The 25,928-nt window shown below is 62.0% G+C and overlaps 2 protein-coding genes and 1 long non-coding RNA gene across 37 annotated transcripts in view; 1 reads left to right on the forward strand and 2 right to left on the reverse strand.

Annotated features, from left to right (window-relative positions):
• Positions 1 to 5,955: 5,955 nt before the first annotated feature.
• Positions 5,956 to 6,765, reverse strand: LOC112924796 (uncharacterized). Its single transcript, XR_011995880.1, has 2 exons — positions 6,626 to 6,765; positions 5,956 to 6,457 (listed from the first exon to the last, which is right to left on the reverse strand). It is a non-coding gene; the product is annotated as an uncharacterized lncRNA (long non-coding RNA).
• On the forward strand, positions 6,699 to 10,805 carry CHRNE (cholinergic receptor nicotinic epsilon subunit). Of its 10 annotated transcripts, none has more exons than XM_026005302.2 (12): positions 6,699 to 6,934; positions 7,093 to 7,238; positions 7,317 to 7,361; positions 7,467 to 7,576; positions 7,695 to 7,850; positions 7,999 to 8,099; positions 8,281 to 8,481; positions 8,552 to 8,666; positions 9,841 to 9,955; positions 10,042 to 10,228; positions 10,340 to 10,446; positions 10,539 to 10,805. In XM_026005302.2, exons 1-12 carry the CDS (start codon positions 6,889 to 6,891, stop codon positions 10,686 to 10,688), a joined length of 1,479 nt encoding a protein of 492 aa, XP_025861087.2. In that variant the 5' UTR covers positions 6,699 to 6,888; the 3' UTR covers positions 10,689 to 10,805. The 10 variants fall into 10 exon arrangements, with proteins under 10 accessions (XP_025861087.2, XP_025861086.2, XP_072586201.1 ...); XM_026005301.2 differs by having other exon boundaries at positions 6,756 to 6,934; positions 10,337 to 10,446; XM_072730100.1 differs by having other exon boundaries at positions 6,756 to 6,934; positions 7,096 to 7,238; positions 10,337 to 10,446.
• A 332-nt stretch (positions 10,806 to 11,137) lies between these two features.
• MINK1 (misshapen like kinase 1) overlaps positions 11,138 to 25,928 on the reverse strand; it is a 41,717-nt gene continuing 26,926 nt past the window's right edge. For 2 of the 26 annotated variants that reach the window (XM_026005281.2, XM_072730077.1), the window contains exons 3-34: positions 24,553 to 24,609; positions 24,351 to 24,476; positions 22,572 to 22,682; positions 22,145 to 22,235; positions 21,616 to 21,746; positions 21,440 to 21,494; positions 21,220 to 21,298; positions 20,840 to 21,015; positions 20,389 to 20,458; positions 20,042 to 20,252; positions 18,554 to 18,667; positions 18,026 to 18,112; positions 17,637 to 17,846; positions 17,297 to 17,470; positions 16,715 to 16,975; positions 16,269 to 16,354; positions 16,000 to 16,110; positions 15,758 to 15,867; positions 15,535 to 15,623; positions 15,305 to 15,328; positions 15,021 to 15,181; positions 14,667 to 14,769; positions 14,448 to 14,585; positions 14,188 to 14,296; positions 13,709 to 13,876; positions 13,461 to 13,604; positions 13,162 to 13,296; positions 12,953 to 13,053; positions 12,678 to 12,827; positions 12,433 to 12,592; positions 12,207 to 12,346; positions 11,138 to 11,948 (exon numbers count right to left, since the gene is read on the reverse strand). In XM_026005281.2, coding sequence (XP_025861066.1) covers positions 11,865 to 11,948; positions 12,207 to 12,346; positions 12,433 to 12,592; positions 12,678 to 12,827; positions 12,953 to 13,053; positions 13,162 to 13,296; positions 13,461 to 13,604; positions 13,709 to 13,876; positions 14,188 to 14,296; positions 14,448 to 14,585; positions 14,667 to 14,769; positions 15,021 to 15,181; positions 15,305 to 15,328; positions 15,535 to 15,623; positions 15,758 to 15,867; positions 16,000 to 16,110; positions 16,269 to 16,354; positions 16,715 to 16,975; positions 17,297 to 17,470; positions 17,637 to 17,846; positions 18,026 to 18,112; positions 18,554 to 18,667; positions 20,042 to 20,252; positions 20,389 to 20,458; positions 20,840 to 21,015; positions 21,220 to 21,298; positions 21,440 to 21,494; positions 21,616 to 21,746; positions 22,145 to 22,235; positions 22,572 to 22,682; positions 24,351 to 24,476; positions 24,553 to 24,609 — 3,966 coding nt within the window. In that variant the 3' untranslated portion in view covers positions 11,138 to 11,864. The remainder of the gene's footprint in view (positions 11,949 to 12,206; positions 12,347 to 12,432; positions 12,593 to 12,677; positions 12,828 to 12,952; positions 13,054 to 13,161; positions 13,297 to 13,460; positions 13,605 to 13,708; positions 13,877 to 14,187; positions 14,297 to 14,447; positions 14,586 to 14,666; positions 14,770 to 15,020; positions 15,182 to 15,304; positions 15,329 to 15,534; positions 15,624 to 15,757; positions 15,868 to 15,999; positions 16,111 to 16,268; positions 16,355 to 16,714; positions 16,976 to 17,296; positions 17,471 to 17,636; positions 17,847 to 18,025; positions 18,113 to 18,553; positions 18,668 to 20,041; positions 20,253 to 20,388; positions 20,459 to 20,839; positions 21,016 to 21,219; positions 21,299 to 21,439; positions 21,495 to 21,615; positions 21,747 to 22,144; positions 22,236 to 22,571; positions 22,683 to 24,350; positions 24,477 to 24,552; positions 24,610 to 25,928) is intronic. The other 24 variants (XM_026005294.2, XM_072730086.1, XM_072730068.1 and 21 more) reach the window with 23 other exon arrangements.

A 25,928-nucleotide genomic window follows, 5' to 3' on the forward strand; every position in this document is an offset into this window, starting at 1 on the left:
CCGGACCCAGCCCCCAGTGTCCCTGGGATGCGCTGTGTGCTGGGGTGATGCTGGGACCTGCCTCCCTGCGTCTCCTCTGTTCTCGGAGGAGAAGGAGGTTCCAGAGCTCCTTTAAGCAGGTGGCCAGAATGGACTTCCATCTGTCTGTCCTGCATGGGGAAGTCCCAAGGACTTTAGTTTCCTTTTGCAGGCAGGTGAGTGAAGATGTCGCCTCCTGCGGAGGGTGCCTGCATCCTCCCAGGCCCAGGGGCACCCCTGGCTGTGTCTATGGCCCCAGATCCCCCCTTCCCTTCCCTCTCACCTCTCCCTCTCCTATCTCGGTCCCTCTCATTTCGACTCCTCCCCATTGAGCATTTTTGTTATGAGTCTTTTCATATCTTTCCTGGGGAACTGGCGGCCCTCCTGCTCTGGTCCGCGTTCGCCTCCAACACCAGGACCGCCAGTCTACCCCCTGGTCTCCTCCCGCTCCCCGGCGGTGCTGTGACACGTGGGGAGGCACCCACCCCCTCCTCAGCCTTGGGTGGCTTTCAGCCAGCTCCTTGGTCAGAGGAGATAAGCCGCTGGCTGCAGGCACTTTTACCCCATTTGTCACTTGCTTGCCTTTGGGTTTATGTTGTTGTTGTTTTTTTAAAGATTTTATGTATTTGGGTGGGAGGAAGCACACAGAGGGTGAGGCAGAAGCAGGCTCCCTGCTGAGCCGGGAGCCCAATGCAGGGCTCCATCCCAGGACCCTGAGATCACGACCTGAGCCAAAACCAAGAGTGGGAAGCTTAACCAACTGAGCCATGCAGGCGTCCCTGGATTTATGTTTTGGATCCTACAGAAATGTCTTGCATTTTTTGTCTTTTTATGGTCCTGGCCTGGAGCTGCAGGGGAGGGAGGCAAGGCCTTCTCCCCCCGAGATAAGGAAGGCCCTGGTGCTGGCTTTACTCCAGGACTTCCTTGCTTTCATTTCACATTCAGAGTATCCGGCTCACTGAGCGGCAGTTGGGAGCTGAGGGGCTGGTGGTTGGTTATTTCAATGATGAGTTTTCTGGATGCCCTACCGGGATCCATCTGCTTAAGTCATATTTTCTACATTAATGTGCTAGGTTATCTTCTTCTTTTTTTTTTTTTAAGATTTTATTTATTTATTCATGAGACACACACAGAGAGAGAGAGAGAGGAAGAGACACCGGCAGAGGGAGAAGCAGGCTCCCACTGGAGTCTGATGTGGGACTCAGTCCCGGGTCTCCAGGATCACCACCTGAGCCAAAGGCAGATGCTCAACCACTAAGCCACCCAGGCGTTCCAACGTGCTAGGTTATTTATTTTTTTTTTTTTGCTAGGTTATTTTTGCTGTATGAAGGCTTCTCTCCTATGGGGATGAAGACAGCCCGAGCTTCCTTGTTAGCACATCACAGTGATGGGACAGCAGCTGTCGCCTGTTAGTTTGGCAAAAATTTTCAAGCTTGATGCTCTTCTGTCCTTGGGAGGGCGTGAGCAAGACACGCGCTCTCGGACTCTGCTGGTGTGATTGGTGTACGCGGTACATGCTTTTTTTTGGAGAAAGGTTTGGCAAAAGGCATCAATGGTTTTGTTTTGGTTTTTGTGTGTATGTTTTTTAAGATTTTATTTATTCATGAGAGACACAGAGAGAGGCAGAGACACAGGCAGGGGAAGAAGCAGGCTCCCTCTGGGGAGCCGGATGTGGGACTCGATCCTGGGACCCCGGGGTCACGCCCTGAGCTGAAGGCAGATCTCAACCACTGAGCCACCCAGGTGCCTTCCCCCTTTTTTAAAAAAAGATTTTATTTGGTTGGCATGTTAAATATCTACCCGTCAGGACTGGATCTGTGCACTGGGAGCAGCTCTGGAGAACGAGCCTGGGTGTGGCCAGGCCCCATGACAGACCAGACCAGATGTTGCAGAAAGTAAATGCGGATGCTTCTGTATGCATTAATACTTATGCACATAAACACATGTGCTGGACTCTGGTCTAGAAAGATGTACCTTGAACAGAAGATATTGATCTCTGGGGGGAGGGATTGGGAAGAAAGAGAAATGATGTTATTTTATTTATATATTTTTGGGGGGGTTGGACCCCAATGTTACATTAGTTTCAAGAGTACCATCTAGTGATTTAACAAGAAAGGCTTGAGTTTCATTGTATCTCTCTGGACTTTTCACTGTTTCTAGGAATAGCATGTGTTACTTTTGTGGTTTTTTTTTTTTTGTTTGTTTGTTTTTTTGAACAGAGGTTATTATTCTTTCTGACTGGAAGGGAAACAGAATAACTGCATTTTCAGGATAAGGGTGGCAGGGGGATTCATGTAGGGCAGAGTGGGGGCACGCCAAGGGACTTCCAGGGACAGGAAGAGGCTGTTTCTTGGCCTGGGTGGTGGTCACCTGAGTGTTTGTTTATTTTATTATTGCTTTTTTAGCTGTACGGATGTTCCTATACCTACTCATATGTAAGATACACTTCATGATTTTAACAATAGGCACGTGTGGGATGCCTGGGTGGCCCAGAGGTTGAGCATCTATCTGCCTTTGGCTTAGGGCATGATCCTGGGGTCCTGGGATCGAGTCCCACATCGGGTTCCCTGCAGGGAGCCTGCTTCTCCTTCTTCCTGTGTCTCTGCCTCTCTCTGTGTGTCTCTCATGAATAAATAAATAAAAATCTTTAAAAAAAGAAAACAATAGGCATGTGTTAGGTGGGGCAGTGGGTCCCCTATGGTTTTAGGTCAGCTTCACCTGAACTTGATGACGTGAATTTGCTCTTCTATTTCAGACCTTCCCTCTCCACTCTTTATGCCTCTTTCCGTTTCTGGATTCCACAGTTTCCTTGCCTCTTCATGACAAGGCCACCCACCTAACAGTTGCCGCCCCTCCCCGGTCCTGCAGGGCAGGAAAACGCCATAGTCTGTGGGCAGAGGGCTCATACCCAGGCAATTATGGAATTAGGATTTAATGCGTTACCTAAGCTCATTCTTATCAAAGTCGTGCTGTCCCCCAAGCTGCCTGCTAAGTTCTGGCAGCCAGGCCACTGCTGCCTGGAATAGTCTGGCCAGTGGTAATCAGGGGACAGTGGGTGTCAGGCAGCGGGGCTACCTGGGGGGGGGTTCTCGGTTGGTGGTGGGGCAACAGGTAGAGTGGGTGTTGTGCATTTGTCATCTCTACAACGGAAGGACAGCATGCATTGATTTTTTATGGTCAGAAGGATTTTTCTGGGTATTGTGTTCGGGGCATTTTTGTTTTCTTTTTATCAGTTTACTTTTTTTTTCATGCTACTGTTTTTTAAGTATTTTTAAGTCAAAGGGGGATTTATTGGAAAGATGCAGAGGTGCCTCAGTTGAAGGACGTGCTGGGCACCAGCCTGCAGGAGGCAGTGAGCACAGCCGGCAGGGGTGGGGATAGCCCAGGCCTGCTGTGGTCTCCGCGTGTCCTTATGTGGCCTGGGTGGCATCCGGGCTTCTCTGCGTGGCCAACAGGCTGCCCCCGGCCGTGTCCTGTGGCAGCTGGGTTCCTATGGGACATTCTCAGGGAGGGCGTCCTCCCCTGTGCCCATCAACCCTGGCCCGAGGCCGGGCGTCTCTAAGTACCTGGTGGTCCTCTGGGGTCCCGGGCTGGAGAAGAGAAGGGACGGGCACTGAGAAGACGACCCTTCATCTGCGCTTACTCGGCTCTGTCCTTACCGGGCGCCTCTCTTGCAGGGGCCTGGGCTTCATGCCTTGAACATGTGACACCAGCAAGACCAGAGACTAGAGAACATGGGCTCTCAGAGCCACCCACCAGGAGCCCGTGGGGGCCACGCTCCCCGTGGGCAGAAGGAAGGGGAGCTTTCTGCGGCGGGTAGAAGGTGCCCTCCCCACACTCCACAGAGGGCTTGGGGTGTCGCCCACTGGGAGGGGACTCATGGCTAAGAAGCCAGACCTGGCTCCGGAGGGCTGCCACTGCTGGAATTGCAGGTTGCCTGGTAGGCTGAGATTTGGGGGTCCAGCCCGGATGTCAAGGTGTCCGCTAGGACAAAACTGTTGGGTTTGTAGGGTGTTATTGTAGAAACACAAAGCCTAGGCCTGAGTCTGGTGCCTGGCCCCACACATGGGGCAGGAAGCTGTGTCCCGACACCTGCTCTGTCACCAGCATCAGGCACCTGTCCTGTTCTGGGAACCAGCAGAGAGACTGCCACAGGGCTGGGGCAGGAGGGGGAGGGGCCCCTCCTGCTAGAGGCCTGTGTGTGGGCCTCAAGGGCCTGAGCACAACCCCCCCCCCACCCCACCCCCGTCACCCCGCAAGCGGCTGTGGTCTCCCAAGCAAAGTGCTCTCCCAGAGAATGCCGGCCATTCGGAGCCAGCGACCGCAGCTGCGCCGCGAGGGCTTGGGCATCGAAGGAGTATTGGCACCGGCTCCCTCCACCCGCACTCGGCTCTCCATGTGGGTGGGTGTCCCCAGGCGGCTTGGCCACTGCTTCTACCTCTATGGTTTGGGGTTTGGGGCGTGCCTGTGTGTAACATTCCTGCACCGTGTGGCGGTGAGGGTCTGTCCCCCAGACCCACCTGTGTGCAGAACCGGTGGAAATCCCAGCTGGGCCCTGGGCCCTGGGGTAGAGCCAGTTCCAGGGGCCCCTACCCCAACCACTGTCATCAAGGCTCAGTCCTGCAGGGAAAGATACCATTTCTCAGCTGTAGCCGAGGGATGGGAAGTGGGCTGGGTGGGTAGGGGGTGGAAGGCTCTGGACGTGTGGTAGCACCCACCACCCATGGGCAGGTGTGGGCCAGTCCCCTGCCCCTTCTGCGCCCACACTCACCCTCCGCCTCGGGGCATCAGATAGGGGTGGGGTGAGGGGGTACATAGGAGAGAACAGGGAGGCTGGTTGGGGCCAGAGAATCGAAGAGCAGAGCAGTGGGGTGGAAGGAGGGAGCGGTGGGTCCCTGGGTCCCTCTGGGCCTCTGACACAGTCACTCTGTCCCCGTCCATGTGGGTGCCCACAGGACACCTGGGTTGTGGAGCTGATTCTGGTCACATAGGGAAGCCAGTGACATGGTGCCCTCCCTTCCTCCCCTCGGTGCCCTCCCTTCCTCCCCTCGGACCTGATGCTGTTGCTGTTTGTAGGCCACTCCCTCCTCTTTGCGGCTAGGGTGGTGGCCGCTGGGCCAGTGCAGGGGACCTGGTTCCAAATAAAGCTCTGCATTTGTCAGAATCCCTGGCCCAGGCCCTGAGCAGGGGCCATGGGGTGTAGGCAGCTGCATGAAGCAGGTGAGCTTGGCCCAAACAGATCCCAATAGATTCCCTCTGCGGGGCTGCAGCTGAGAGCCTGGAACAACAGCCTGTTGGCCACCGCCAGGACATGTGGGAAATGGACCAGCTGCATGGACCCTCTGGTCTTTGGTGTCCTTGAGTGTGACATGGGGGCGAGGAGGAGGGACCTTCTGGGCAGAGTAAGGACCCCCCCAAAATGACGGACCCCAAAGTGTTTTGTGAAGTGTACAAGGAACACAGGGGCACAGGATCAGTAAAGCAGACTGTAGAATCTCCGGCTTTCCTCAGTCTCTCTGTGTGAGTGTGGACCTGAGTCCTCTCTCGTCTCTTTGGGACAACGCTAATCGCTTTCCCCAGGGTGGACTGAGCCCCAACCCAATGAGCACACACGGGGAGCTTCTTCCAAGAAAACCCAGATTCCTGGCACCCCATCTTTGGCATCCTCCTAACCCAGGGTTCTTTAGGGGTGGAACCTAGGAACACAAATCTTCAAGAGCAGGCACCTCAGATGGTCAAGGCGGGTGGCCCAAGGAGACTTTATTTTTAAAGATTTTATTTTTTCATGAGAGACAGAGAGAGACAGAGACACAGGCAGAGGGAGAAGCAGGCTCCCCGCGGGGAGCCCGATGCTGCATCCCAGGACCCTGGGGTCACTCTTTGAGCCCAAGGCAGGGGTTCAGCCCGCTGCGCCCCCAGGGATCCCCTCAAGGAGACTTTATTTTTTTTATTTTTATTTTTTTATTTATTTATGATAGGCACACAGGGAGAGAGAGAGGCAGAGACACAGGCAGAGGGAGAGGGAGAAGCAGGCTCCATGCACCGCGAGCCCGATGTGGGATTCGATCCCGGGTCTCCAGGATCAGCGCCCTGGGCCAAAGGCAGGCACTAGACCGCCGCGCCACCCAGGGATCCCCTCAAGGAGGCTTTAGTGTAAAAACTTGAACCACCAGTTCGAGGGCGCTCAGCTCGGAGGCAGCATTACCATGTTTGGCCACAAGGTGGCAGCAGAGAGGCCAGGAGAACCGGGAGTGGGCGGCAGGTGCGGGAGGTGAGCTCACCTGGGCTCCGCCTGTGGAAGGGGGCGGCCCCCACGCCGCACGGCCTCCTTTGCTAGGTGCCAGTTGTGCCCTGCAGCCGCCTCTCTCAGCCGCAGGCCTTCGTGGAGGAGACTGCCGAAGTCTGTGGGCAGCAGCCGCAGGCCGTGACCTTAGCTGGGCTGGGAGTGGTGATGAGTTCCACGTGAGTGACAGAAGACAAGGGACGTCACTTGCGCGGGGCAGCTCAGTGGGCAACTCACGCAAAGGAAAACAGCGCAGGTTGGCAGCAGGGGTACCCCACCCGCCCGACAGGCTGGTAGGTCCAGGTGCTCATAAAGGACCCGCACCTGCAGGGTTGGCTCCAGTCCCCGGAGGGTCAGGCCAGGCCGGGTCGCCGGCCAGCAGCAGGCAGAGGATGCTGGGACGCGGCAGCTGCCTCCGGGAGCAGCCAGGACGTCTCTGGCTGCCACTGCAGGGGGAAGAGGATTAGATGACAGTCCCCTAACCCGGCCCGGAACTAACACCGCCCCCCCCCCCGCCCCCTGCACACCCTAGCCTGTCCCCCTAAAGCTGCCAGAGCTCAGAATAACCCCGAGGACCAGACAGCAGGATGGCAGGGGCTCTGCTTGGTGCCCTGCTCCTCCTGCAGCTCCTGGGTACGCGCATGCTCGGCCTCCTGCGGGCGCGACACTGACACGCAGGGGATGGGGCAGAGCCAGCTGGTCGCAGGGTCTGGCTAGGGGCAGACACACGGAGCAGCGGGAGTCGCCCCCAGCCCCTCCTGGGCAGCGAGCCCACCGCCTCACCCCATCAGCAGGTGGAGCTGAGGCCAAGAACGAGGAGCTGCATCTGTACCACCATCTCTTTGACAACTACGACCCAGGAAGCCGGCCCGTGAAGGAGCCTGAAGACACGGTCACCATCACCCTCAAGGTCACCCTGACCAACCTTATCTCCCTGGTAAGATGCCCCCACCCGCACCCACCATCCTGGGGGCTGGTTCCGACCTCCACCACCCTAACCCCGGCTCGTCTGCAGAACGAGAAGGAGGAGACCCTGACCACCAGCGTCTGGATTGGAATCGTGAGTGAGAGCCGGGGAGCCGAGTGGGGGTCCTGCCCAGGTCTCCCCAACTCCTGCGGGCGCCAGGTGGAGACGCAGGGCACTGCCGGCCATCCCCACCCCTAGGACTGGCAGGATTACCGACTCAACTACAGCAAGGATGACTTCGGGGGCGTGGAGACCTTGCGGGTCCCTTCAGAGCTCGTATGGCTCCCGGAGATTGTGCTGGAGAACAAGTGAGGCCGGCGGCCCTGCACCTGGCGGGCGGGGCTTGCCCTGGCGCGCGCGGGGCCGGGTTCCGGGGTTGGGCCCGGGCGGACGCCGGCTCTCTCGCTCGCCTCGCGGCGCCCACAGCATTGACGGCCAGTTCGGCGTGGCCTACGACGCCAACGTGCTGATCTACGAGGGCGGCTACGTGAGCTGGCTGCCCCCCGCCATCTACCGCAGCACCTGCGCCGTGGAGGTCACCTACTTCCCCTTCGACTGGCAGAACTGCTCGCTGGTCTTCCGGTGGGACAAGCTGCTCAGGGGCGGGGGGCAGGGAGGGGGCTGGGGGTCGGGGGGCAGGAGGGCAGGGGGCAGGGCGGGGCCGCCCGGGAATGGGATGTGGGGGTCCCGCCTCCGAGCTCCCGGGGCGCGCCGGGCCCTGGCTCCGCAGCTCGCAGACGTACAATGCCGAGGAGGTGGACTTCGTCTTCGCCGTGGACGACGACGGCGAGACCATCAGCAAAATCGACATCGACACCGAGGCCTACACGGGTGAGGCCCCCTCTGCTCCGAAAACCCGCCCCTGCACGGGCCCGGGGTGGGGGTGGGGTACTGGCCAGCTGGGGCGACCGCAGACTGTGGAGACCAGGGTGGACGCCGCCGCCGGCCCTGCTCGAAGGCACTCCCGACCGTCCCGGGCCCCCCGTCCCTCCCACCCCTTCCCGCCCCGCAGAGAACGGCGAGTGGGCCATCGACTTCTGCCCCGGGCTGATCCGTCGCCCCAACGGAGCCTCCGCTGGGGACCCGGGGGTCGTCGACGTCATCTACACGCTCATCATCCGCCGGAAGCCGCTCTTCTACGTCATCAACATCATCGTGCCCTGCGTGCTCATCTCGGGCCTGGTGCTGCTCGCGTACTTCCTGCCCGCGCAGGGTAAGGGGCCGCGGGACCCTGAGCCCGGCTCGCTGCTGGCGGGGCGGCTCTCACCGGGCGCTCCCTCCAGCCGGCGGCCAGAAGTGCACCGTTTCCATCAACGTCCTGCTCGCCCAGACCGTCTTCCTGTTCCTGATCGCTCAGAAAATCCCCGAGACGTCGCTGAGCGTGCCGATGCTGGGCAGGTGACCGCAGAGGGTCCCGGGGCAACCAGGGGGGGACGCGGGGGCGGGGCCAGGCAAACATGGAGGCGGAGTCAGGAGCACGCGAGAGGAGCCGGGCAGGCGACACCGGGAGCAGCTCGGGGTCCGCGCCCTCCTGGGCTTTATTTGAGCGTGGGGCGGGACTGGGGCGGCGGTGGGTGCTCGGGTCCCCCGTCCTCCGCGCTGCTGCTGGACGCCACCTCGAGGCCTCCTGAGTATCTCTGTTGGGGATGGGCCGGCTCAACCCCTTCCCGCGAGCCCCGCCACCACCCCAGCCCCGCACTCCCCTCCCCCGGCCTCGAACTCCCCGGTGCCCCCGTCCCGAACTCACCGGTCCTCCCTCGGTCCCGAGGCCCGGCGGGCGCCGCCAGAGCTGCAGGAGGGAGGAAGACCCCCGCAGGCCCCGCCCACACAGGCACAGCCACGCCCCCTGCAGCACCAGCCGGGCGCTGGCGCCCACCGCGGCCCCCGCCTGCCGCACCCCGTGCCCGGCGGCCTGGGCTAGCCGGCTCAGCGCTGCGCCCGGGTCCCCCGCGCCCGGGGCTGGGCCCGGACTGCCGGCGCCGCCGTCCAGTCGCCGCGCCTCCTGCTGCAGCCACAGGGCTGAGATCTGCCGTGGGGGGTGCAGGGGTTGGGGGATGTGGGGGCCCGTGCCCCCGTGCCCCCTCCTTCCGCAGCCCCCCAGCCCCACCTCACACAAGGTGGCGCCGAAACTCACGACGCTGGCCGCGGCCTCTCTGAGCACCAGCCTCAGGGTGGGCGTCGGGGCGGGCGGCCCCTGCGGCTCCCGGTGGGACTCAAGCTCTTGGAACCTCTGCTCCAGATACTCGTGGGCTGAGGCCACGGCGAGCTCCAGGGAGGACAGCAGCGGGGGCTGCAGGGCCACCTGGACACGGAGCAGGGGGAGCGGGGACAGCGGGGCCGTCGGGGCCGGGGACAGTGCGCGGGGAGCGCGGGGCCGCGGGCGCAGCCTCACCTCCGTAGAGCTGTGGAAGTGGTACACCCACAGCAGGGTTTCCAGGGAGCTGGGGGTCCCCTTCATGGTTGCCGGCGGAAGAGGGAGCACCGAGCCGCGGGGCGTCTGGCCCCGCAGGGGAGGAGCAGACTCACCAGCGAGGCCGGTCGTTTGTGAGGTCACACGCCGCGGGCTCTGCAGGTACCTCATCTTCGTCATGGTGGTTGCCACGATCATCGTCATGAACTGTGTCATCGTGCTCAACGTGTCTCTGCGGACGCCCACCACACACGCCATGTCCCGGCGGCTGCGCCACGTGAGAGCGGCGAGGGGGACGGCTCCGGGGGCGGGGCGATGATCCGGATGGGGCGGGGCCTCGAGCTCGCTTCGCCCCGCCCCCAGGTCCTGCTGGAGCAGCTGCCCAGCCTCCTGGGCTCCAGCGCACCCCCCGAGGCTCCCCGGGCCGCCCCGCCGCCCAGGCGCGCGTCCTCGGTGGGCCTGCTGCTCCGTGCGGAGGAGCTGATCCTGAAAAAGCCGCGGAGCGAGCTCGTGTTCGAGGGGCAGAGGCACCGGCACGGGGCCTGGACTGGTGAGCCGAGGGGCGCGGGCGGGCCGGCGGGGGCGCTGGCGGCAGGGGCGTCCCGCAGTGACACTCCGCTCCCTCTCTCCCTCCCTCCCCCCGTCCCCGGCGCCCCAGCAGCTGCCCTCTGCCAGAGCCTGGGCGCCGCCGCCCCCGAGATCCGCTGCTGCGTGGAGGCTGTGAACTTCGTGGCCGAGAGCACGCGGAGCCAGGAGGCCTCCGGCGAGGTGGGGCAGCCCGGGGGGGGGGCGGGGGGCGCCTCGAGGCTACCAGTCTCTGGCTCCGCCGGACACACAGCTTTGTGTCCGCCCCTCCCCAGGAGGTGTCCGACTGGGTGCGCATGGGGAAGGCCCTGGATCACCTCTGCTTCTGGGCCGCCCTGGTGCTGTTCGGCGTGGGGTCCAGCGTCATTTTCCTTGGGGGCTACTTCAACCAAGTGCCTGAGCTGCCCTACCCACCGTGCATGTAGCCGGCTTCCCCACCCGGTTCCCGGGGCGGGGGCTGCTGTACGGTGAGCCTTTACCGACCTCACTTTTATCGACCGCCCGACCGCCCCTAATAAATCGGAGCTTTGCCAACCTCACAAGAGGAGTTGTGTGTGCGTGCGGCATGTAGGTCTGGCCACCGCGGGGTCCGGAGCCGAGGGTTCTCGGGTGCCGGTCCCCTGGAAACCACTCGGTATCCCTCCTCAAGCCCTGCTGACCCCTCTAGCCCCGGGAGCTGTTATCGTCATCAGCGGATCGCCAAACTTAAAGGTCCCCTCCAGCCCACAGGGTAAGGCTGAAGGCACCCCTCCCCCTCTAGTCTTTCTTCCGGGTTTCTGGACCCAGCACCACCCCCTCCCTCCCAGTTCTGCTGGCTTACCCAGGCTGGTATCCAAGACTGGGAGAGAAAACGGAAAAAAACAGGGCAAGCTGGTGGGAGCTGGTTGAATTGTCTTTATTAACAAACGGAAGATCCAAGGCCACTACATTGGGAGGGGGCGGGGCTACTTGCTGCTCACACTATATACAGAGGCAAGCAAGGGGGTGGGGGTGGGGGGACAGAGCTCCCTGTTCCCTCCCTCCACCAGGGAAGGTCCGAGGCTAGAAAGAACTGGGGCTGGAAAGGGGGAAATGTTTTGGCTGGCGGGGTCCCCCCTCCATTCCCTGGGGTTTGGGGAGAGGGGAATCATTAAAGTGCTTTCAGAAAATGAGGAAATGGTCCCTGCCCCTGGAGTGGCAGGCGACACCCCCCCCCTGACACCTAGGGCCCAGTGACCCCCCCCAGGGTCTGGTACATTCAAGGGGGGAGCCGGCTCCCCTGACGTGCAAATGAAGGGGCCCAGGGCCCTGCCCGGTCAGCAGCAGTGGGGTACTGGGTGCATGCCCCGACACTCTCCTCAAGTGGAGAAAAGGGAATGGGGCTCAGTCCACTTGGTTCCTGTAAGGGGAAGCTGTGCCTCTCCCCAGAACCGGGACAGGCACAGTTTTGGGGGGAGAAGTATTGGGGGGAGGGAAATAGGATGGTCACGTGATCACAAAAGCATCAGGGGTCAGAGGTCACGTTCCCAGCAGGCTCCAGTGAATCAAACCAGTCGAAAGCAAAAGCCCAGGGAGGGGAAAGGAGGGCCTGGGGAGTCTGGCTGTGGGGCGAGCTGGCCCTGTCACCAGTTCATGATGCAGTTTCGGTTCAGCGTCATGAAGTAAACTTGGCTGCTGCCCCCAGAGCGGACGGAGGCGAAAAACACCTGGGCGGGAGGAAAAGGGATTGGGGAGGGAGTCTCAGTTAACTGGAGAGAGAGAAGCTCCAGGATTTAGTCTCTTAGGGCACCCCCCACCCTGGAGGCAGAAGTAAGGGGAGAGGGCAGCTGGCAGACGCTACATGAAGGAGTCAGAAACTGCAGGTGACAAAAGGCAGGCAGGGACCCTAGGACCCCTTCCCAGGAAGACCCCACGGCCATTCCCTCTGCCAGGGGGCTGAGGGGCATAGGGGAAGGGGACCCCACCTTGTCATTCCGCTCGCACAGGAACTTGAGCCTCTGGGCTCGTTTGTGCATGAAGACACCGTCCAGGTGGCCTGTCTCCACCGAGCGGATCTCAATGGCTTTCTCACCCCAGCCCATGATCTGGTTGGAGCAGATGTAGGCTGGGGGGAAGGGGAGGAGGGGCTGTGAGTGGGGGCCAGGCAGGTAGCTGGGGGCAGGGGGCACTCCAGGTGGGCCCCTCACTCACCCACAGAGGTGGGCATCTCTCCCCACTGCAGCACCACGTCCTTAATGATCCGCCCATATGTGTTGACATAGACACCTTCGTCCTCGTAGCACAGCAGCATCTCCATGCCGTCAGTGTTGGGGAGGAAGATGATGGCATGGGGTGTGATCTGGCTCTGGATCTGGGGATGAGAGGATGGACTGCAGGCAGTGCACCCCGAGCCGGGGCTTGTGGCTGTGCTCTACCCAAAGCCCTGCCGAGCTTACGTGCACAGGGATGTAGATGTCATAGCTGTTCCCCGAGTCCACGTCCACAGCATGGAAGCCGGCACTGGAGCCATAGATGACCTTGAGCCGCTGACCCTCCTCCACAGTCAGGTCAACCAGCAGAGGGCGGTGAGGGAGATCTGCAAAGGACTGAGGAGGGGAGGGGACTCAGGGGGGATGGCCAGGGTGGGGGGGGTGCAGAGGGGAGAAGGGGCTCAGGGGGCATGTCTAGGGCAGTGGGGGGTACAGGGGCAGAGGGGGGCCCCTGAGGCTACCTTGAAGGCCATGAACTTGTGGTAGGGTTTGGGGGCCCAGGCGTACACCTCCACGGAGCTCTTCAGCGCAATGACCAGGAACTTAATGCGCTCGTACTTCACTGGGGGGCAGGCAAGCAAGGAGAGGGGTGTCATGTCATCCAGGAAGCCCAGGCCCCGATCCCTCTTCTTGGAAACATGCCCCTGGCACCCCATGGTGCCCTCCTCACCCACGCGGTAGTGCCCGCAGCCCTCCATGTCGCCCACAGTGGTCCAGCCCTGCTTCTTCTCCACGTCCGGGTCATTGTGCAGAATCTTGTTCCGGAGCCAGGACAGGTAGTACACCCGCAGTTTATTCCTTTTCCCTGAGAAGGACATGTGGCCCCTCACTAGAGGTCAGCGGGGCAGAGTGGGGCAGGGCGGGGTACACCCCACAGGGGTTGGGGATGCGAGGCCGCCCTCTTGGCCCTCCTCCCAGGCTACAGGCAGCAGACGGAGCATCTGGGGTCCCCAGCCTGCGCCCGCGCACCTGAGATGGTGATGAGCAAGTTGAGCCCTTCTAGGACATCCATTTGCTGGAAGCGCCGCCGCCCGATGAGCCCGTACACCTTGCCCTGCCCGCTCCGGTCCAATAGCATCAGGCCATTCTCTGTGCCCACCAGCAGGTTGACACCTGCAGCGGGAGCCCCTGGGCGGGTCACTGGTGGCCAGCCCTCGCCCGACTGGGGTCCCAGGGGTGCCAGCAGACCCTGCTCTCCCTCCCTGGCCTTGGCTCACCCCAAAGAGCTGCACAGAGGATCTCTGAATTGAACCGCTTCTTGTACTTGCGAATCTCGGGGGTCTCGCTGTGGGCACGGGTGTTGGTGGGGTTCACGTTGACCACGGAGCCTTTACGCACGTCGTACTGGAGCTGATCCAGCCGGCCGCCCTCTCCCCCCACCAAGGCTGCCAGAAAGAGGAGAGGGAGAGGGGGAGGAGGGCTGCAGCCCCCCTCCCCTCACCCCTGCACTGGGCAGGGGGTGTGGGGGTGGGTGGGCAGGCCTCCTCTTAATCCTCAGGGGGAAAGGTGGAGAAAGGAGAAGGTGCAGGGGGCATGGAAATGGGGCGCAAGGCCTGGCAAAATCCTCCTGTCACTCAAGGGCCTCAGGGCCAGTCTCAGGCCCAAGAAGAGGCCAAGACCCTTGGTAAGGCTGTGTCCCAGAGACCCCCTGTGCCCTTCCCCAGGCCCCAATGGCACCCTGTCCTCCTGTCCTCACCTGTGATGGGGATGGTATCCCCACTGCCTCCAGGCTGGTAGATCCCTAGGTCCACAAACATCGTGAATGAGCTCTTGCCAGGGGCCTTTACCAGCCCACGAGACTGGTACTGTGGGGGTGGGGCAGCAGTCAGGCAAACCCCGAGACCCAGCTGCGGGCCGCCCACTCCTCCTCAAACCCTGGCTGCCTCGACCCTGCTGTGCGCCCCCCAGCGCCCCTGCCCGCTGCCCCACGCATCAGGGTCTGCACTGTCCACTTACATCACTACCTCCATCCTTCGAGGGGGGGCTTTGACCTTTGCCGCTCTCGGTGGGCGAGTGGCTGGGCTGGACGACGTCTGGCAGGTTTGTGTAGCCATTGCTGTCTGCGTGCAGCAGGCTGCGCTCCTCTTCAGGAGTCTAAGGGAACAGAGGGAGGGGAGCCAGTGCCGGGCAAGGAGGGGGCACAGCAGGTGCTTGGAAGAAGGTGGGGGCACTCACGCGCTGGACTACCATGGTGCCACCCCCATAGGGGGTCTGGGTCCCAGCTATCTCTTCCACGTCGTGGACCACCATGGTGCTGACGCTGTCCGTGTCCCCGTCGCTGCCACGGGAGAGGGGGTGGCCGTCAGTCTCAAGCCCTGCTTGTCAGCCCTTGGCAGACGCAGGGAGGACCAGTGCTCTCCCCTCCACTCGGCACAGGCCCCTCTAGCTGACAGGCTGTGGGAGACAGATGGGGCCACCAGCCCAGACCCCCTTCTCTAAAGAAGGGGAAGGGAAACCGACCAACAGCAATAGCCAGGGACCCCAGCCTAGGAGAGGGGGAGCCCTGCCCATCCCCAGGCGCCCCCATACCGGGCCCCAGGGGGGTCTCTGCTCCCCTCTGAGGGCTCGCCGTTGCTTTCGTCCTCATCTTCACTGCTCTCCACCTCCTCACTGGAGGATGAGTAGTCCATGGCCTTCTTGGGTGGCCTTGGGGCATCGTCCAGGGCTCGCTCCTTCAACAGCACGAAATCCTGTGGGGAGGGGGTGGGGAGGGAGGTGTGAGAAGGGGGGAAGGGAAGGAGGAGCAAGTATGATGGGTGCCAAAGGAGAAAGGGCAAGCGACAGGGGGCTCCCAGGCAGGCCTTCTCACTGACCTCACCGATGGCACGCTTATAGCTCTGGGAGGGGCCGCAGGGGTGGAAGGGCAGCCAAGAGAAGCAGGAAAGAGGTGAAGAAAGGTCAGTAGCCCAAAAGTGCAGCCCGCAACCCCTTCGCATAAGGATGGAGGGGGCCCTCCCAGCACCTCCCTGGGGTCCTGGGGGCTCTGAGGCCCCAAGCCCCCACCCAGGGGCAGGCAGGGCCAAAGCTGCCACCGATGACTTACTGCGGGCCGGCCTGGCCGTGAGCGGTGGTCATCAGGCTTGGCTTTGTTCCCAGGGGAGAGCACTGGGGAGCTATCCAGTTTGGAGGAGGCTGGATCGGGGAGGGTGGGAGAAGGGGGGGTCACTGAGTCCCAATCACCACTGTGAGCCCCAGCCAGCTGCCCCCAGGGAAGGGTCCATCGACTGGGATAGGGCTGGAGACCAGCTGAGCAGGCTGTGGCATACCTCCTACACGGTTCCGCTCCAGCGAGCCAGCCTGGGGCAGGTGCCCGTGAGCGGGGAGGGCACCTTCCGGCCGCTCCCAGCTGGGGTCGCTCCTCCTGAGGTCGGGGTTGCTGCAGGAGAGCAGAGGCAGGTCAGAACAGGGGCTCCTGTTGGGGCCTGAGCCGCACTGCAGAGGGGGACACCACCAGAGGCAGCAGGTGGCAGGAGTGAGGGTGGGCGTGAGTGGGGGGCAACTCCATTACCTACAGGCGTTGGGCGGGCCAGGGGGCTGAGCGGGGGGCCCTGGAGACTTGGGGGTGCCCCGCTCTGCCCGCCTTTGCAGATAGATTTGCCAGGCGGAGTTGCTGCGAGGTCTGTGGAGGGAGCACAGGGGTGCCGGGGGGCGGGGCAGGGGGCACTGAGGTGATGGGCGTGGGGCTGGCCCACCCCTAAGCGGGTATACCTGGCGACTTCCCCTGTGCACCCCCACCCCCCACCCCAGGGCCACCATGCAGCTCCACCCGGGCGCTACCTGGCGCGGACAGCCTGAGTGGGCCGGGCCCCTCCGGCCCCACTGGTGTTGAGCGCGGCAGCAATGGAGGAGGTCCTCTGAGGCACCTGTGGGGGGAGGAGGGGTCAGCGTCACCCCCCCTGGGCGCTCCTCACATGTGCGCATCCTGGCCTCCACCCTGGCAAGTATTTTCCTGGCTCTCTCAGACAAGCAGACTGAAGTTAGGGAAGCTCACGAGTTTTCCAGAGTCATGAAGCTGGGATGCCAACCCAACAAGTCTGGGGCTTCCAACACCTGGCCGCATCTGCTCCCTCCCTTGCCCCCAACAGCAGGGACAAGGTTCCAGGGCAGGCAGCCCACCCTCCCGCTCTCCCACCAGAGTGGAGGCAGAACAGGGCCTCCCCCCCCATCTCCACCTTTTCCTTCCCACTTCTCACCTCTCTCCTGGTTCTGCACAGGGCCCTTACCTTAGGGGGGGCCTCAGTATCCGGCCGGACCCAGGCTGGGGGGTTTGGGCCGGGGCCAGGCCCTTCGGAGGTGGGATCTGAATTCTGGCGGATGACGGCTCCTCGGGCGCTGGGTGTGGTGGTGGGCGTGGGGACGGCGGGGTCAGGCTCATGGGAGGCTGGGAAGGCAGCCAGGTTTCGGGTGGGCTGGTCCTGCAGGGACTGGGATCGGGGTACAGGCGCTGCATATGGCTTCAGTGGGACCCGGTGTGCCACCAGGCTCTGCAGGGAAAGACCAGGGAGGGTGGGCTGCCTGCTTTGTGGCACATCCCCACCCGGGAGTGGGGGCCTGGCTGGGAGGAAGGGGCAAGGGAGGCCTCTGGCTTCCAACTGTCCGTCAGGAAGGGGCTCTGGCAGCCTGAGTACAGGTGAGACCTCACCAGACGCATGCAGCGGCCGGCAGGTGCTATCTGCCCCTGTACCCCGAGATCCACGATTCCTGGCTGAGGGATGCATGTGCACGCGTATACACAGCCATGCTGCAGCCATGCAGAGAGAAGCTCCCGCGTCAGTGTGTTAACACGGGAACGGGGAGAGGCTCACCTTGTGCGGTCCCTCCTGGGGCTCCACCGGCCTCTGCATAGGCGGAGTTTGGGAAAGGGGGCCCGGAGGCCCAGGGGCGGCCTGGGGAAGGGGGGGCTCAGGCCCTGTGCTGCTTGGCTTGGTCTTGGCCAAGGGGGAGTTCTGCTGCTTGTTCATCCTCGTCCTCTCCTCAACCTGTGGTATGACAGGGTGCCCAACAGGCCAGCTGTGCTTCCCCATGCTCAGAGCACGCCTCCCCCATCCTGCACGCTCTGCCCTCAGGCCCATGGCCCATGCCAGGTTCCCCCTTCCTGGTCCTGGTTCCGAGAGGAAGGGAGGAGCCAGGGAGGAGCCAGCCTACCTCTCGTGCCCAGGCAGGCTTGTCAGCGGGACTGCTGCCCCGGCCGTAGTGGTATAGCGGCTTCCTATCGGTTGGCAAGCCCGGCTGCTGCTGCTTCTGCTGCTGCTGCTGCTGCTGCTGCAGGGACTTGAGGTAGGCGTGCTCCTGCTGCAGCTGCCTCTGGAGCCGCTCGGACTGCCGCTGCTCCTCCAGCTGCTTCCGCTTGTACTCCTGGGCCCAAGGGTAGGGAGAGCAGGCTCAGCGGAGCCCAGAGCCGGAGCAGGAGGGCCCTCTGTCCAGCTGCCCGTGGCATAGGGCTCTGCCCCAGACGCCTGGCCGGACCCCCTTCCCACTCCAGCACAGAGGCTCTGAATCCGCTTCTTCCCAGAGGAGGTCGGGGACCCCGTTACCAGCAGCAGGGCCTGTTCCTGGAGCAGCTGTTGCTGGAGGATCTCGAGCTGCCGCTGCTCCTCCTCTAGCCTGTGACGAATATACTCCTGGGGGGCAGGGGGGGCAGAGGGCAGGGGGAGAGGCGGGCAGGGCGGGGGGATGCGGCGGCGTGGGCAGGACAGGAGCAGTTGGGCGAGGATGAAGAGGAGAGCGGGGAGAATCAGAGAGGACAGGTGGGGTGGGATGAGCCCCCAGAGGGCAAGTGATGAGGAGGGGGCCAAGGTGCAGGGCCCGAGAGGGAAGGGGCGGGCAGAGGAGTCAAGGCCAGGCAGAGAGATGGGGAATGAAGGCACAGAGACAGGAGGGTAGGAGCCAGGGTGGGGGTGAGGGTGGGAAAAAACAGAGAGAGAGTGAAGCTGGAAAGATAGGAGGAATCTCGGGGAAGGGAAGACGGGGAAGGGCGTGGGGTGCAGGAGAGGCAGGCGGCAGGAGCAGAGGGGAGGCGGGCTGGGAAGGGGTGAGCCCGGTGAGCGCTGGGGGCGCTGTACCTGCTCCCGCTCGGCCTGCCGCCTCTCCTCCTCCCGCCGCAGGGCCTGCCGGTCCTCCAGGCGCTGCTGCTCCTTCTCCTGCAGCTTCCGCTGCTCCCGCTCCCGCCGCTGTTGCTGTGGGGGAGAAGACCACTCCCTCTCAGCGCCAACGCCACCACAGCCGGCCTCTGGTGCCCGCGGTGAGGGGAGCCCTACTGGACGGCGTGGGCGGCCCCTCCCACTACAGGGGCTTTCCCTGACCCGTGGCAGCTGTGCACGGGACCCCCGCCTGGGGCCCCTGCTGCCCCTGGGGGGCCACCTCGACGCCTCCCATCCCTCAGCTCCTCCACCAAGCAAGCGACCCAGGCCGCCACGGGGCGCGCAGCGGGCCGCAGGGACGCCATCCGGCCACAAGAGGGCAGCAGGCGCTCGCACAGAAGCCATCCAGGCCGGGCCTGGCCAGAGTGTGCCCAACCGAGAGAGGAAGAGAGGGGTGAAGGGCGAAAGGGACAGGGGGCTGGCTCACGGAGCCCTGCCTGTCCCCGCGAGGAGGGCCGGGCAGGCCTGCTCCCCGGGACACGGTGGCACATGGCCTCTGTCCCTGGCTCTTGGGCAGGGCAGCCTCGGCTCTGCAGGGAGTACGGGGCTGCCTGGAGGGGCAGCACACTGGGATCTCCAGTGCCTGAGCCAATTTTCTTTTCCTTTTTAAGATTTTATTCACTCATGAGAGACACTGAGAGAGAGGCAGAGACACAGGCAGAGGGAGAAGCAGGCTCCTTGCAAGGAGTCCGACGGGGGACTCCATCATCACACCCTGAGCTGAAGGCAGATGCTCAACTGCTGAGCCACTCAGGCATCCCTGAGCGATTTGAAGTCTGGCTCTCCTTGAACTTTGAAATCATGTCATTGTTTCAACAAAAGCCCCAACATTTAAGGCCATTTTCATACCCTCTCCTCCCTCACCATGTCCCTCCTGAGGAACAAATGCATCTCAGTACCTATGGATACAGATGCATGCTTTCTACAGTGGTGATTTAGTTAACAACCCTGGTATTTAAAAGATTCTCTGTTATTTGAAAGGTACTTCTCCCACCCACCTCTAATTGGGCCAGGGACCAGACTATTTTCCAACTAATCTAAGCCCAAACCACTGGAAATAAAAGCAGGATCTTTAGAAGGAGCTTCCTGATGGGACCAGACTGCTTCTGGGGGCAAAAGCATGGGGCTCTGGAGTGTGTGCGGAGTCCTAGCTCCCTGACCCCTGAGGTAACTGCCTACAGGACAGACAGGAGTGGGGGGGCTCCGTGCAGGGCAGGGACCATCCTCTATGTGGGGAAGGTGGCCCCTGTGTGGAGGGCTGACCCCACCCACACAGGGTTGGCCAGAGGTCTGAGAGGCTGGGGAGCCTGCGCATGCTTCCTCTGTTTGGGCGGCCAAGGGAACCAATGACAGGGCCAGGACAGGGTGGTGGGAGGGCGAGTGGCCCAGGCCCCCCCAGGGCGACCCCACCTCCTCCACGCGCCGCCGCTCTTCCTTCTGCTCCTCAATGCGGCGCTGGCGCTGGTGAAGGAGATGCTTGATGTGTGCCTCAGGGTCTCGTTGCTGCTGCTGCTGCAGCTGCTGTTGCTGCTTCAAAGCCTCAGAGTTGCTCTTGTTCTCCTGCTGCAGCCGCAGGAACTCCCGGCGCAGTGTGGATTCCCCCGGCACGTTCATGATAGAGCTGTGCCCAGTGGGCAGCACAACGCAGGGCGGGTCAAGGCCTGGTCCACCCCTGCAGGTCTGCCCCACCACCACCACCGGGCACTCGGGGGTGGTTCTGCATAGCCCTGTGCCCACCACCCAGCCCCAGGGCCCACCTGGGCTCGCCCTCCTCTCCATGGCTGTCATCCTCCTCCTCACTGCCGCTGTACTCGTACTCCGTCTCCTCTGTAGGGGGAGGTCACTGCTGTTCCTTCCCCAGTGCCCCAGAGCCCACCCGGGCTAGGGAGGCTTCCACGTGGATAACCCACCTAGCCTGGCCCCTCCACCCTTGGAACATGGGCTGAGACAGCCAGGGGCCAGACCCCACAGCGGACAAGGCGTGGCAGACCACGCACATGCACTATGCCGGGCCCCCGGCTCACCATGGAGCTTGTCAGGAGGGAAGGGGGGGACCTTCACTGGACAGGCTGCTTGGGATGGTGGGGGCGTGGAGGGGAAGCAGCCCGGGAGCCAAGGCAGGTGGGGGGTGGGGAAAGGAGCCGGGCAGAGGTACCACCTCAGAGCCCTGCCACCTTGCTCTGGCTCCTGCTTCTGCTCCGCACCAACCTTTCTCGCCTCGCTTCTTGCGGGAGCGGTCGATGTGGTCCTTGAGCTGGATGCGGACCTGCCGCTCTGTGGGCTGGTCCCGGATGAAGGGGAACTTGAGCAGCTGCTCTGTGGGTGGGCGGCTCAAGTAGGTCTTGATAAGACACGTGTCAATGAAGTCAGTGAACTTCTTAGACCTGGAAGTGAAGGGGGCTCACGCTGGGAGGGTCCGGGGGGGGGGGGTGGGGTCACAGGCGCGAGACGGGAATCACCCATCTGAGAGCCATCTCCACGTTCCACCACCGGCCAGCCCCCACCCCTCGGTGGCACAGACCGTTGGACACAGGGGAGGCCTGGTCCAAAGACCTTCCTTTCTAGACATGAAACCCCCAGAGACCTACCATTTCTTGGACTTGAGTCTGGGGGGTGGGTTCCGTGGGATGAGGAAGAGGGCTCGCATGGGGTGCATGTCACACAGAGCTGGCACACGGGAGGGACACCATGAGTCCCTCTCGCAGCCACAGAGTCTGAAGGAGCCCTGCCCACTGTGACCTCCCCAGACCCACCCCCGCCCCCCACATCCCCTCTGGGGCTCCCTCCACGCCCAGACTCCTCACTTACGGGGGGCCCCCTCTGCCATCTCGATGGCTGTGATTCCTAGAGACCAAATGTCACTCTGCAGAGGGGGGGGGGAAGGAGGGACAGGGGCATGTTCCTGACAGCCCTCCTCACCCCACCCCCTGGGCTTCTTCAGGGATGCCCCCCCACCCCACCCCACCCCATCCCTCACTCCGTACCCTGTAGTCGTAGGTGGCATCCGGGTTCTCATCACAGGCGATGACCTCTGGGGCCATCCAGTAGGGGGTCCCAATGAAAGTGTTCCGCCTGCCCACGGTGCGGTCCAGCTGAGCACTCACCCCAAAGTCCACTGGGAAGACACAGAAGGAGGGGTCCTAACAGAGGGCCGCATCTGTTCTGTCCTGGCCCCCACCTGCATGTGCCCCAAGGGCAGCACCCAGACTTTCCCTGGCACCCCTTCCACCTCATCAGCATCCCGAAGAGCCTCACCTAATCTCCCTATGTCTTGGAGGAAAACCAGTGGGCAAGGGCCAAGGGACAGGCAGGAGGGGCTGAAACGTCCCACCTCCCCAGAGGTATCTGGGTCATGCAGGGAGCAAAGGAAACTTCTGGAGTGATTTCCAGCAAGGGGCAAGGCCTCTCAGGGCAGGAGCAAGACTCCCAGCCTCCAGGCAGGTGACATGAGCCAGCAGGGGGAATGAGGGGCCTCACACTCAGTCCTGGAGGTCAGAGGCCCCACGTGCATACCTAGCTTGACCTCGGCGTTCTCTGTCAACAGCACGTTCTGCCCTTTGATGTCTCGATGGATCACCTTGTGGGCATGGAGATGGGCCAGACCCTGGGGCAGGAGGGCACGGGAGTGTGTGGACGTGAGCCGCGAAGAGGGGCCGACCAGGCTGGGCCGAAGAGGCGGCCCCTCCCCATCCAGGAGCCCAGGCACAGGCTGCATCCAAGGGGACTGTCCTGAGAGCAGCAGTCCCTGGAGGTCTCCTTGTGCTGGCAGGGCAGCTGTGAGGCAGCGGAGGCGCCATGATGGTTCTCCAGAGCTGGGACTCCATGTCTACCCTACCCGCCCAGCGCCGCTGATGCCTGCGAAGACACGGCTGCGGCCTCCCTCAGCGGCCTCCCTCCCGCGGGCAGGCCTGGCCTGGAGCAGGGGGAGGCGGGCGCTCACCCGGAGAATCTCCCTGCAAATGTAGGCGATACAGTCCTCCTTCAGGGCATTCCCCTTTGTGTTCTTCACTAGGTCTGTCACGGAGCCAGCCCCACAGAACTCCATCACCAGCTATGGCACCAGGGAAAGAAAGGGGAGCATCCATCAGGCAGGGCATTCTGCCCCTGCCAGCCACTGCCCACCCCCCGTAGGAGGGCACAAATGGTGTGCAGACCAGGGGACGCTCCTTGTGGAAGCCAAGGAGCTCCCTGAGCCAGGGAGAGGAGGCCATGCAGCGGCAACAGGGCAGGCAGGGCCGACAGATCCCAAGAAGGCGCCCTGGGAACCCTGGAAACTCTAGCCAGAATGATGGGCATGCACGCATTTCCCTCGGGGGGGGGCATGATTTTGTCAGGTCCCCCTGGGCACCCTTCACCCTGAAACAAGAACTGCCGCCCTGGAGTGTGGGTTGGCAAACTTTGGCCAGGGAACTAATAAATGTGTTTTTTACATTTTTAAATGGTTGAAAAAAATCAAAATATGGATCATAAAAATTTCAAGTCTCAGAGTCCTAAACAAAGGCTTCTGGGGACACAGTGACATTCCTATCCCCATTCATGTATGCAGGGCCTATGGCTGCTCTCATGGCTCAGCAGCCAGGGTGAGGAGCTGTGGCAGAGACTATAGGGTCTACAGACCCCCGACACCTACCACTAGGCCCTTCACAGCAAAGAAGTTGGCCAAGGCCTAGCCCAGAGGCAAGAAAGAGGCTAAGAACCGGCAACTCTCCAGGCCTGCTGTAGGCAAAGCAGCGCGCCTGGCCAGGGGGCTACAGGAGGGAACCTGTGGAGATCCCAGTGGGACCTGCAGAGGCCGTGGTCACGTCAGCGCCCCGGGGTTTGGGAGGCCCGTCCAGGTGTTTCACTGCACAAAAGCCACATCTGATGCAGAAAAAGGCTGGAGAGGATGTGTGTACATTCAACAAGTGATATGGGGAGACTGTCTGTTGTGCACCTATGCCCAGGGCTCTCCCTCCAACAAGCCCAGGAGAGGGGGTGGAGGGAAGGACAGGTGCCCAGTCGAGCAGCTAGCCTCTGGTCCCTGTGAACGCCCACTCGCACACAGGTGGCAGGTAGACCCCAGTGGAGTGTTGCCCCCCTTGCTTTGGGTATGGTGTGTGTGAATGCCTTGGAAGCAGGGTACATAGAAGGCACTCAGTAAGTACCTGTCTGGCAACTGGTAGGAGGGAAGACCTAGAATGAGCCCCAAGCCCACCACCACGGCCACCACGCACCCTAAGCTCTCTTCCTGGGGGCTGGGAGCTGGGCCGTGTAGCAGAAGGGGCGAGGCTGGGAACGAGCCCAGGCCTGGGAAGGCAGGGTCTCTCAGGAATGTTCTGGGCCAGGAGAGAATCTGGGGGAGGCCCAAAGGAGCCACAGCGAGTTTGGGTTAGACGGATTATCTGGAAGGGTGTGCACTACACCAGGAGCCTCCAAGCCCTGCCACCACCATGCACAGGTATTTGGGGGATGTGGCTCCCCCGCGGTCGTGCGTGAAGGCAGGACCAACGGGCTCACTACCTTTCCCAGCACGTGCGAGGGTTATGCTGTCACTCACTGTGTGTCACGCACGGTGTAAGCTCCTGGTCAGGACAGAGGCGTGGGCAAAGCCCAGGCCACCTCGGCCACCCAAACAGAGGCCACAGCATGTGGGCACTCCACGTGAGTCAGGAGGCGCTGTGCATCCAGAGGCAGGGGACTTGTGAGGGAGCCTGGACACAGGGAAGTGGGGACCACTCACCCAGAGCTGGTCGTCATTCCCGGGGGGGCTCTTCTTTATGAAGGCCCCATAGTAGGTGGCGATGTTACGGTGGTGAGAATATTTCTTCAACATGTTGATCTCCTGTTTGATCTCTTCCTCCTCATCCTGGGGGCATGGGAGGGGTGAGCCCAAGAGCCCCCAGCCCTCCTCAGGGCCCTGCCCTGCCCTCATTGCTCCCTACCTCCGTGACATCCATGACCTTGATGGCAGCCAGCTGCCCAGTCTTGACGTGCCGACCCTGCAGGACAGAGAGCCAGGTGTGGAGGGTCTGAGTCTACAACCAGGGACGGCTTGATTCTGAGGCAGGACACACCTTCTGGCTCTTCTCTGTCTTAGAAAGTGTCCCTGTGGCGACTGGACACTTCACTTATGGGTCAGGCACAGGGACGGGCACAGGCTTCCAAGAAAAACTATAGAGCCTGGAGTCCAAGTGCTAAACTGAATAAAGAAGGGTTTCTGGGATGCCTGGGTGGCTCAGTAGTTGAGCATCTGCCTTCAGCTCAGGGTGTGACCCCAGGGTCCTGGGATAGAGTCCTGCATTGGGTTCCCCGCAGGGAGCCTGCTTCTCTCTCTGCCTGTATCTCTGTCTCTCACGAATAAATAAATAAAATACTAAAAAAAAAAAAAAAAAAAAAAGATGATGGGTCTCCTCCCCTAAAACAGCTTAGGGACACACGGCAGAGTCACTTCTGTTCTGGAGTTCCCACAGTTTGGAAGCTGAGAAGGAAGTGAAGGAGATCCTTCCCCACTGGAGGGAGCTGGGAGCAGCTGGAGGAGGGGGCTTTGCCTCTCTGGCACCTTCTATGCCAGACAAACTGCCTCCTGCATTCCGGCCCTGGCCTGCCCCAGTCAGGAAGCCTTTCCCAGAACTGTCCCCCTCCAAGGCTTTCTATTATCATTGGCAGGACAGAATAAAGATAGAGTTGGGATTTTAGGGACCTCTGGGAAACACAGAAGGCTGACTGGCCTGGCAATGCCCCATCCCTGGTGCTAACGGGAAATAACTTCTAGGGTACGTCCCTGCCATCCCATGTCCACCCCCTATCCTTCTGACATTCCTCCAGGAACCATCCCAGCCCTGGTCAAGGAAGTCCAGGCTTCCTGGGGGAGAGCAGAAGGGGAGCAGAGATCCCGGATCATTATCCTCAGCAGTCACTTGAGACCCCAAGCCCAGAGAAGCAGGAGAACAGAGCTACTATTTCCATGGCAACAACCAGGCTGGTGATGGGTGAATGGGGGAGGGGATGCCTGTCCCCCAGAGCTTACATGGGGGTCCCAGTGACCCAGGAAGCAGCCCCTGAGATTGCAGAGACTTATGGAAAACCTTAGCATCAAGTTGGGAGACCAAGAGGGCAGGTGTGCCCTGGGGCCCTCCAGCTCTGGGGCAGCATGCACTTGGAACATCTCTCTGCCCCCTCTCTGCCCAGCTGCCTCCCTCTCCACGTGTGACCTGTGGTTGGGCTGGGCTGGCCAGGGTACAGCGACAAGCATTGGGGAAGTGCTCCTGTGGGGAGGAGAGGGGTAGCCCCCAGAGCAAGGCCTGCTGGAGGCCAGCAG

The sequence above is a fragment of the Vulpes vulpes genome, chromosome 12 (assembly GCF_048418805.1).
Source record: "Vulpes vulpes isolate BD-2025 chromosome 12, VulVul3, whole genome shotgun sequence".
In the NCBI taxonomy this organism is placed as follows: domain Eukaryota; kingdom Metazoa; phylum Chordata; class Mammalia; order Carnivora; family Canidae; genus Vulpes; species Vulpes vulpes.

Coding starts and splice junctions, on each gene's coding strand:
- CHRNE (XM_072730094.1), top strand. CDS start 6,889: ATGGCAGGGGCTCTGCTTGGTGCCCTGCTCCTCCTGCAGCTCCTGG. Junction 7,239..7,316: donor TGACCAACCTTATCTCCCTG/GTAAGATGCCCC, acceptor GCTCGTCTGCAG/AACGAGAAGGAGGAGACCCT. Junction 7,851..7,998: donor AACTGCTCGCTGGTCTTCCG/GTGGGACAAGCT, acceptor CTGGCTCCGCAG/CTCGCAGACGTACAATGCCG.